General features: G+C 37.7%; 1 protein-coding gene across 2 annotated transcripts; it reads left to right on the forward strand.

Annotated features, from left to right (window-relative positions):
• Positions 1–206: 206 nt before the first annotated feature.
• phb (prohibitin) lies at positions 207–7,780 on the forward strand. Of its 2 annotated transcripts, none has more exons than XM_023268457.3 (7): positions 207–271; positions 2,708–2,801; positions 3,339–3,500; positions 5,014–5,156; positions 6,409–6,525; positions 6,619–6,714; positions 6,808–7,780. In XM_023268457.3, the coding sequence occupies exons 2-7, from the start codon at positions 2,717–2,719 to the stop codon at positions 7,018–7,020; spliced, it is 816 nt and encodes a 271-aa protein (XP_023124225.1). In that variant the 5' UTR covers positions 207–271; positions 2,708–2,716; the 3' UTR covers positions 7,021–7,780. The 2 variants fall into 2 exon arrangements, with proteins under 2 accessions (XP_023124225.1, XP_054861412.1); XM_055005437.1 differs by lacking the exon at positions 207–271 and adding an exon at positions 2,042–2,077.
• Positions 7,781–10,641: the final 2,861 nt, after the last annotated feature.

A 10,641-nucleotide genomic window follows, 5' to 3' on the forward strand; every position in this document is an offset into this window, starting at 1 on the left:
AAACCGAATTAATCTAGTTTTAATGCTAACCTTCAGCATTATTTAGAGATTTACCTGACTAATTTAGCGCAATAGGTGGCAGTAATGTGTCGTTTATTGAATGAAAATCGTTTTTTTTTTTTTTTTTTTTCATGAACCGTAGAAGAAGAGCCCAGTTTCTGTCCAATCAGAGGCGACGTTGCTGCAGCCTTTGCGCAGGCGCAATAGGGTCGAAATTTCATGTGTAGTACGTCGTGTCCGGTGGAGGTCACAGACATCCGAGCGGACTGAGGTGAGTTATGACACGGAGCGAGTTCGTAGCTGTGAAAATATCGCTTTAAACGTTAGTGCAGCTTTCATTACACAGCGAACCGGGGGCGTTTGTTAAGTTGCGTCTATAAATAATGTTAAATAGTCCAATTTCAGTGAGATAAAGCGGCTAGCTGCTCTGTATGTCCATGAACTACAGATAACATGCGCGCTGTCAGCCGGCGTGCTGCTCCAACTGGTCTTACAAGCTTTATCATCGATTAATGTGTCTTAAATGTACTTTAAATAGTGTTTTAGACAGTCGGAAACCAAGCTGCGGTCCTTCGTTTCTTCAGTTTGACTTACCAGCTGTCTCAGTCCACAGCCTGCCAACAAGCTAATGCTAGTGAGCTAAATTAGCTAACACCCCCTGCATTGAAGTCTGGCAGGCCGAGGCCAACTGTGCCTTAAAGAAAAGGGATTTAACCTGCTGGCTTTTTAAGAAGTGTCCCACAGAGCTGGGAGATATAGCTGCACATCCTTTGTCACGATAAAATGTTTAATTTTAGTTGACTTTGATGTTTAATAGTAGTTTCTAATTGTTATCAATAAAGATGAACGTAAGGTTTATTTTGAATTAACCATGTTGGCATGTTTACCGAGGTACACATATAATCATTTTAACATTAAAATACAACTACATACATTTGCACACATATTTAAAAATATATTAAAAAAAATAAAGAACTCTCCTCACGTGGACGCATATTAACCCTCACGCAATTTCAGTTACTTATTTTTTTCACTCCTGTAACGTTTTTACTCATTGTGGGCTCATTTTTCACTGTCATATATAGTCTTATACCTCCATAGAAAGAGAACAACCGTGACTAAGAATAAAGTGAAACGTAACATGTCTTCTTTGCAATATGATTGAGTTATAATGCTGTTACGATCCAACCTCTAGGGTCGGCTGGATGTAACAAAATGACCAGAGGTTACTGGTTCAGGTAAATGAATTTGTTGCTCAATGGCTAATTGAACATAAAAGTGATGAAGAGCACAAGATTGGTGGGTGTTGCAAAATCAAAGAGCAGAATATAACAAAACGAAGGCTAACAGAGTTTGTACAACTAACACAAGCAAAGTAACTAAACTCCCGACCCAAACATAAGTACATTAGCAACACCCACCACAAGTTTAAAAAAAAAACAAAAAAAACAATACAACAGTGCACAAAAACGAACTAAACAAAACTGGTGCCTCTGAACACACATGGTACACACAGTGCGCAACGTTTCAAGATACTAAATAGCTTCTTTACTAAGTTGGCGGACTGCTAACTGGAGCTTCAGTCTCCACTGAGTCTGTAGGCTCCACACCAAGTTAGCAGCCACCAACAGAAGCTCTAAATTGTCCATAGCACCCACCACAAATAACTTATAGACCACACAGGAACACTAGCAAGACAATACTTGCACAGAGGCAAACTGGTCACAACTACCAGCCACTTCTACTGAGAGTCTTGGTTGTAGATATATAGACATGTGCAGTGATTGTGGGAGGAGGAGTCGTGGTGGTGGACCAATCCAAGGTGGGAAGGACCTGGGCTGGCAGGAGGTCTGGAGCTCCAGATTAATCACTCCTCATGAGTGCCAGGTGGGAATCTGGAGCTCAGTGATTGACCAGGTGTAATCAATCCACGCCATCCAGACACAAAGGGTACAAAAGTCCTTTTCCCAACACACGGCCATCACAGGCTGGAACAAATCCTATAAGTCCATAAAAAGCAGAATTTCTTTGAAAAGTGAACAAACCTGGAATCAACATGCACTACTGGGGTAAAGAGGTGACTACATGCTACAGAGATTTGTAATTTGTTTCCATCCTTATCTCTCTGCTCTGTGTAAACGCAGCCTGCAGTTCAGCAAATAAGCCTTGAATTTTGTCAGGTGACTGATGATCACAGCTGAATAACTCATGGCTTCACTGAGGAGTGTAGATTTTTTTTGTTTGTTTCATAATGAATGTAATAAGTGGTTAGTTTTTGCATGTGTGCATTTGTTGTTGTTTTTTTGTTTTGTTTTATAGACAAATGTAGAATAAAGTGTTTGGTTAAACATCTTATATACTTAAGCTTAGATTTGGTTAAGTTCAAATGGTAAGTCACACACAATTCACTTAAGGACAATCAAAAAGTTGTTTATAAGTGAGGGAGGGGAGCATCCATGGAGTTTGTTCATGCAATTGAATTGTTCACTATGTGCTTTTATGGCAGTTTGCATCTATTACATTACTCTTGCTCATTCTGTTGACTAGTTTTCTGTTTGTAATTGATGGAATAGCTCTTGCTGCTACAAATCATTATTGTTTCATCACCCATGCCTACTGTCACAAACTCTTCAGTGGTTTGAATTGCTTATGCTTAGAAGTCTACTTGTTGTGTAGTAAAGGTCTCTTTTATTTTGATTCTCTGCAGTTTTATGAGATGGCCAAGTTATTTGAGTCGATCGGAAAGTTGGGGCTGGCCCTGGCCATCGGTGGAGGTGTTGTGAACTCTGCTCTTTTTAATGGTGAGTGCAATAAATCGTATAACAGCAAAGTTAATTTTGGGGGGGGTGATTGTGGTTCTTCATTGGAGAATTTCTATTGTGTTAGTCATATTCTGACATGAAGAGATTGCAAAAATTGTTATTTTAGATTTACAAACTTGATGTGCAATTCTGAAAGTGTTTAGGATATCAACTACACACTTAGCATTAGTCTTATCATGTTTTATTCATCGTAGTTTTGATGTCTGCTGGAAAGCTCTGTGTTGTAACTTATTTCAGTTGTTGCAGTTTGCAGATTTTCTGTCTTTGAGGGTCTGTTTTGTATTTGCATATCATTTCTGTGATGAAATCCATTAATGTTTTTTCTGAAATATGTTGCTAATAAATCTAACCACGGCTTTTTAGCACGTGTAGCATGTGATTTTGAGTTCATTTGCATTTTATGTCTTACAAAATAAACACTACTTCAGGTTTTGTTTTTTTTTAAGTGTTATTCGTGAAATGTTTGAAAGACTTTAAATCTTGTTTCTGAGAGACTAACTGTCCTTCTTTCTGCAGTCGATGCAGGGCACCGGGCCGTGATATTCGACAGGTTTCGAGGTGTACAAGATGCAGTTGTTGGTGAAGGGACCCATTTCCTCATTCCCTGGGTGCAGAAACCCATCGTGTTTGATTGCCGCTCCCGTCCACGCAATGTGCCTGTAATCACAGGCAGCAAAGGTATATGAATAATCAGAGGAACTGCTGTCTTCTGCTTTTGCTCATACAGGTTCTCTCTCTCAAATATCAGATGTCTCATGTTTATTTTTTGAGAATCCTTCTAGTGATCTTTTAAATATGATTATTTTGCAGCAGCCAAAACCTATTGAGACCATCATCTAAATGTAATATTATTATATTTGTTTACATTTATTTCTAATAATTGCTCCATTTTAGTCTCTGTGAGCTAATTTTTAAAAAGTCCTGCACCTCTATGTAAACAGAACAACCATGAACAAGTAAAGAGAACTTACATCCCTAATCCAGATATTTCATTTACTAGAAAAAAAATTACATACCATAAATTTTTTACTTCTTAGATTTTAAATTTGTTTCCATACTTGCCTCCTATTTGCTCTTTGTAAACACAACCTGCATTTGAACCCAGTTCAGCTGAAAAGTCACGGAATTTTTGTCATGTCACCCTATGTCACTCATTGAATCACTAATGGCTTTGAAAATACACTGAGAATCACAGAATTTTTAGTTTTTTACACAGTGGGTTTAGTGCAAATGGTTTGAACAATGGAAACACGTAGAATAAAATCTGTTTGATGAAATGTCACAATTTTTAATTTCCTCCAGAACACCATCACAGATGAGTAGTTCAAGCATAGTTATTGGTCAGTTTTTACCATTTCTGCCTCTAATTAATGCTATAATTTTTTTTTTAAGCTGACATACCTGCCAACTCCACTGGCAGGTTTTAGGATTGACTGAGTTAAAGTGATTCCTAAATACACCTTCATTATTTATGCAGTGGACTGAATTTATTCAGGCAGGATTTACTCGTGTTTTCCACAAAACATTACAATGAGGGCCATTTTTGGTAACACAGCCCAGAATTGTTTAACTGTTGCAGCTGAGGTCAGTTCAGATTAAGTTTCTGGGTCACTTTAGCGGCTCCATTCTCAGGTTACACAAAACATCTACAGTAAAAACTACATCTGAAGTGTGATTACTACATAAAATATTTGTTCTTTGTATTTTTAACGGCACAGATGCTACTGAATAACCATATATATATATATATATATATATATATATATATATATATATATATATATATATATATATATATATATATGTATATATATATGTATATATATATATATATATATATATATATATATATATATATATATATATATATATATATATATAATAGAAATACTGCAGGTAAAAGTGTGTCTCAAGGCTGCTCCTGCTCTTCTGTAACTGCAAGTTGCTACTTGTTGCTTGTAAATTATAGCCTGTGTGCCAAGAGATGTATAATAGATGTAGCTTACTTAATGGTTCATTTATGCTGATGATTAACAGCCGGGGCATACAAGGACCTGCATCTTGTCTGTGCCTGTTTGAGAGATCATCACTAGAACACATGAAGTTTAGATCTATGAAAACATAGAAAAATACACAAATGCCCACTTGTAGACTAATATATGTAACTTGTATGCATTATTTCCCCCCACAGACCTGCAGAATGTCAACATCACATTGCGTATCCTCTTCCGACCGGTGACGACTCAGCTGCCACGCATCTTCACCAGTATCGGAGAGGACTATGATGAGAGGGTGCTACCGTCCATCACCACAGAGGTCTTAAAGGCTGTAGTGGTGAGTAGCAGTCACTGGGTCTGCGCTATTATTACCAGCAGCGTGCCAAATAGGCATAATCCTGCTCGTTTCAGACAGCAGAAGTAGCGTATACACCTGCCCTGACCACCTAATGTGTACAAACACAACATGGTTGATCTTGATTTTTATGCAATTTTGTAATCTTAGGTTGATGAATGTCTGTAAACATGAGTTAATCAATCAGACTTACTTTGTATTTTTGTACATATAGAAGGTAACACAAGGTGCTTTACAGGAAAAAACACCCCCTAATCCCTCAATAATATTGTTATAAATGTGTGTCAAAGTTGCACATTTAGAAGTTTTCTCAATGGAAATAAATGCTTGTTGCTGTAAAATGCCTTATAGTTTCCACTGCAGGAACTACAGAACCATATTTGGGAAGCCTGAACCTTTATGCATGCAGAAAATGCCCTTGTAGAACCTCTTTTCACAGACATTGTTGCAGGAGAAAGCAGTTTCTGGTTTGCAGGTCTTGATGCTGATTGGTTAAAAACAGAGGACAACAAGCTTCATTTTTCTGCCCTCTTCATGTCCTTGACAAGTAGCAATCTTCTCCTCACTGACATGCCATCTTCAGTGTAAAATTCACTGCATAGTCAAATAAAATAAACCTCTACTTTTGTATTTCATGCATAGAACTGAAGTTATATCCAGTAAATACTTTTTGTTGTTGAGTTAATGTCATAGCTATTGGATCCTAAGCAGAAAAGTAAAAGAAAAGCTAAACATCAGACTAAAGGTACATTACTGCCTATATTCCCGAGGGTCTGCAGTGGAAAACCACTTATCGTTTCCTCTAGAGTCTGTAAAGTTGCAACCTCTCTCCACCAACTTCTACCACTCACTGCAGCTCAAGCACACCAGCTCACCTGCTACTCGGCTCAAACACTAATTCAGCCATACATGTTCGAACCAGAACCCGATCGACAGGATTGGTTCCTTTGGTTTGTTATGTGCGAAGCCCTGGAAGTCTGAATCTGTGTTTCTGAGACTTGTTCATTTGTGGTGTCTGCTTAATTTGTTCATTTTGCATCTTCCAGCATATAAGAAACACCATGTAGACTTAAAGTCGATGCCTACTTCTGCTGGCTAATAAGAGACGTGCTCCTCCTTCTTTCCTCATCATTTTTCACCAGTTTGTTTCCCATACTGTAGGAAATGAAACCAAGTTACTGAGTGATGAGCTACTGAACTGATTAATAAACTACTGTTCGTCTCTTCCTCACAGGCTAGGTTTGATGCCGGCGAGCTGATCACTCAGAGAGAGCTGGTGTCTCGGCAGGTCAGCGAGGACCTCACAGAAAGAGCCTCCACCTTCGGCCTCATTCTGGATGATGTTTCACTGGTACGAAGCCACTTCTAGATTCTGTAGCAATGTCCAAGTTATTTTTGTGGTTGTATTTTAACTTGGATTAACAATGTCATTGTGTTTTTTCAGACACACTTGACCTTCGGCAAGGAATTCACAGAGGCTGTTGAGATGAAGCAGGTGGCTCAGCAGGAGGCAGAGAGGGCCCGATTCGTAGTAGAAAAGGTACAATTTTTTTACGTTTGCGTTCCAATCTACATATGCAGTGTTTATTGGGGAAAGAATGGAAGGTTAAGTGGGTTGAATTGTCATTTTTAGGCCGAGCAACAGAAGCAGGCGGCCATCATCTCAGCAGAGGGAGACTCCCAGGCTGCCTTGCTCATCGCCAATTCCCTGATGGAGGCCGGAGACGGTCTGGTGGAGCTGCGTAAGCTGGAGGCTGCCGAGGACATCGCCTTCCAGCTGTCGCGCTCTCGCAACGTCACCTACCTGCCCTCCGGACAGGGCACGTTGCTCCAGCTGCCCCAGTGATGGCGTCATCTCACCCGCAACACTCTCGCCACCACCAGCCGCCACACAAGCCGTGGAAGGGGTGGTTGGAGGATGAAACAACGGATTCTCCCAACTTCACATACATTCCTCCCACTCTTTCTCTAACCAACTCTGGACTGGGCTCTGCTGATAGCAGCATGGTGGGAGACAGAGTGAGAGGTCTGCGATGGATAATTCATGAAGTCCACCCTTGTGTAAGGAAGCGAGGGGGTTACTTGCTCAGTCTGTGATAATATATATCCATGATATAACTTGTTCTTTTGTTTTGAGAAGAATCTCCAATGCAGTAAATTCTCTAAAGATTTGTTGTTGCAGAGTGATAAAGTGCATCAAGGGAAACTTGTGTGGTTCCTTTAAAAGATGAGGTGATAAATTGTGAATGCCATTATTGTTGTGCTGGAAAGTTTAATTAAACTGTGCAGCTACAGTATATTGAAATCTGTAATGAAAGTCTGTCCTTCAGATTCACTCTGACAAGAAATGATTCATTTGTTTGACTTCATTCTTTGTTTTCTGAATGCTAGAGGATTAATGTGCTGGAATAAAACTGCTTTCTAGCTAATTATTTCTTCCTGAATAATATCACCACCCGATTGGAACGTGCCTGTCGGACAGTAGAGGATGACCCTTCATTCTTTACACTTTTTTGCTGTGTCTTTAGTTTGTGTGGAGAAAGTGTAAGCCCCAAAGTTTAAAGAAATGATTCAACCTAACAATAAAATTGTCTTTCTACCTCCCAGGTGTTGGGTCTTCTCCATCAAGGACCAAAAGGTGAAAGAGTAGTAATATTTATAATTGGCATCATCATATTTGTCACCACAGGAGGGAGCTTCATAAATACATTTGATCATTAATGTTCTGTATAAAATCAGTTGTAATTAGCAGCTTTGAAGGTAGGAGTGAAGGTTTATTATGTAATAAAAATAAAAGCTACAAAGCTAATAAAGGGATTTTTAGAATGTTTTTTTTGTAAGTTTTAAGATGAAACCAGTTTAATTTTTCAAGCTGCAATGATTTTAAAATTACTGAGTATCAGATGTAGATGTTTCATATCCATAATTTATTTTTTAAACCTTTATCATATGCACTGTCACCAATGATTAATTTTGCTGAAATATGCACTTTGGGCCCTTTGCTGACCATAGATGAATGTTTCAGGATGCCCCCTACAATATTTAGTAAATTTGCCATCCTAACAAAAATATTCAGTATCAACAGAAATGATGTAAAATTGTCACCTTACAAAAACTGCATCCCTTTTATGTTGAACAGTAGAGAATTTAGTCCTGCGTAAATTGAGAAACTAACAGTTAAGATGTATTAGTAAAATGGGACTTACAGTATTAATTCAGTCTAACAAAAGTCAATATATACAGTCATGGAAAAAATGATCAGACCACCCTTGTTTTCTTCAATTTCTTGTTCATATTAATGCCTGGTACCACTAAAGATATATTGCCTGAAGAATACAATGAACACGACAAACAATGCAGCTGATTACATAATACTTTTATGTCCTATTTGATATGTTTAAGCTTAATTGTATTCCCAGAGTATATAAGAGGCCATTTCATGTCATAAGTAGCACTGCACATGCAAAAGTGGTTTCCTGTTTACATTCAAGCCGTAGCACAACTCAGAAGTTGTCAGCTCTCACATAATGCCTAAAACTAAAGAATTATGTGAAGGCACAAAGGCAGGAATCTTGGCACTGCTGGAAATTGGCATGAGTGAGAGACAGGTAGCGAAAAAACTGAAGATCTCCAAGACAGCCATTCATTACACCAAAAAAAAAAAAAAAGCTGAACATGGTACTACCAAATTGCTAGCTGTTTGTGGCAGGAAACGTCTTTCTACCCACCAGATGACCGTCACTCATCCGTTACAATGTCATAGCTATTGATGTAAGAACTTAAATGATTTTGGTTTTCAAGGAAACCATGGAAAATGTCTAGACATCAGCTTTTAAATGAAACTCTTATGAGCTATTTTTGTTGTGATCATTATATTTGTCCAAACAAATGTACCTTTAGTTGTACCTTGCATAAAAATGAACAAAAAATTGAAGAAAACAAGGGTGGTCTAAGAATTTTTTTTCCATGACTGTATATATATTATTTTCTTCTCAGACTTTTCCTTAATTAGAGATTTTTTCCGCTTCTTTTTGATGGCTGGGTTGTGTTGTTCTAGCATTCTCATTAAAATACCCCAAAGATGTTAGATTGATTCCAAGTAGGCAACATCCTTGTCCATGTCATTGTTTTTCTTTTTCAGAAACTCTTGTGCGATTTTATGCTTTAAATGATTCTCCTGCTGGAATGTTCCTCTTCTTCTAGCTTCTGCAGACTGGGAGTTATCTAGTCAGACAGTGTTTTGGTTTATCCACAGACATTCATCTATAAATATCATCTCCTCAACACCTTTTACACTCAGGCTGCCCCATATCATCACATTCCCACCACTGTGCTTCACTGTCAGGACTATGCATTCCCTGTAGTCATCCTGGTCAGGTTCATGCCAAACATCTGAATCCCATCTGCAATTTCAATCCTTAGTATTCCTAATATTTCTTTCAAATAATGGCAAATATCAGTAAATAATGCTATTTTTGCATATTTATATACAGGAAAAAATGTAGTGCAATTTTACAGTGAAACTATGTAAAAGAAAAAAATAACCATTTGTAAAAATGTGGACATTATTTGCAGCTTTGGTCAGTTTCTTACAGTTAACATGCAAATCATAACTTTTTTATTTTTTTTTAAATTTTATTTTATTGTACGGACTGGTGCCGACATATTATCGGTATCATAAAATTTCACAGTCCTTAATATATTCTTTCATATATTCTTTCAAATAATGTCAAATATCTGAACAAATATAGACTCCTAATGTGGATTTATTTGACTAGTTTGGCCTATATTCCCTTTTTTAGGCTTAACATGTACATCAATGCTTTTTTTCTGTGATTTTAGTAGTTATGTATAATTTAAGAAAGCAGGGAAAATAACTGTTGTTTAAAAAAAACAACAAACAAACGTAGAGATAAAAACGTTTATTTTTATTGTTTTTGCTTGTATGTTTTGTTCCTACAGAGGCATGCAGAGAATGCACAAACTGGTGTAAACATATTCTCTGTATTATCTCCAATTTCTCAGTCCATAATATACTTGTCTTTCAAATAATGGCAAATATCTGTAAAAATATAGACTGACTCCTAATGTGGATTTTTTTTTTTACAGTTTTGACCTTTTTCTTTTTTTAGGGTTGACATGAAAATGAATGCTTTTTTCTGTCATTTTACAAGTTATTTGTAATTTAGTCATTTTCTAATATTACACTAAATCGTTCAGTAAAAGAACAGTGAATGCACAAACTGGTGCATAAAAATCCACCATATTGCAGTAAATGAAGTGTCTCCAGATGCTCTAGTGAGAACCTCAGGTAGAACCTCACACCCAGAGGGGCCTCCAGAGAAACAATCCGCTCTGATGTTCTCGTAAAACCGAGCGGATGCATTATTAAAGCCTCGGACTAAATTAATCAGACAGAATTCCTCCCTGTGAGCGGATAAAGACGCTCCTCGGGGTCTTATTTCTT

Source organism: Amphiprion ocellaris, chromosome 19 (genome assembly GCF_022539595.1).
Source record: "Amphiprion ocellaris isolate individual 3 ecotype Okinawa chromosome 19, ASM2253959v1, whole genome shotgun sequence".
NCBI classification, from domain to species: Eukaryota; Metazoa; Chordata; class Actinopteri; family Pomacentridae; genus Amphiprion; species Amphiprion ocellaris.

Excerpts from the sequence above, each read along its gene's own strand:
- phb (XM_055005437.1), top strand. The coding sequence starts at position 2,057 with ATGCACTACTGGGGTAAAGAG. Across the intron at positions 3,501-5,013 it reads TGTAATCACAGGCAGCAAAG|ACCTGCAGAATGTCAACATC; the intron begins GTATATGAATAA and ends TTCCCCCCACAG. Across the intron at positions 6,715-6,807 it reads CCCGATTCGTAGTAGAAAAG|GCCGAGCAACAGAAGCAGGC; the intron begins GTACAATTTTTT and ends TGTCATTTTTAG.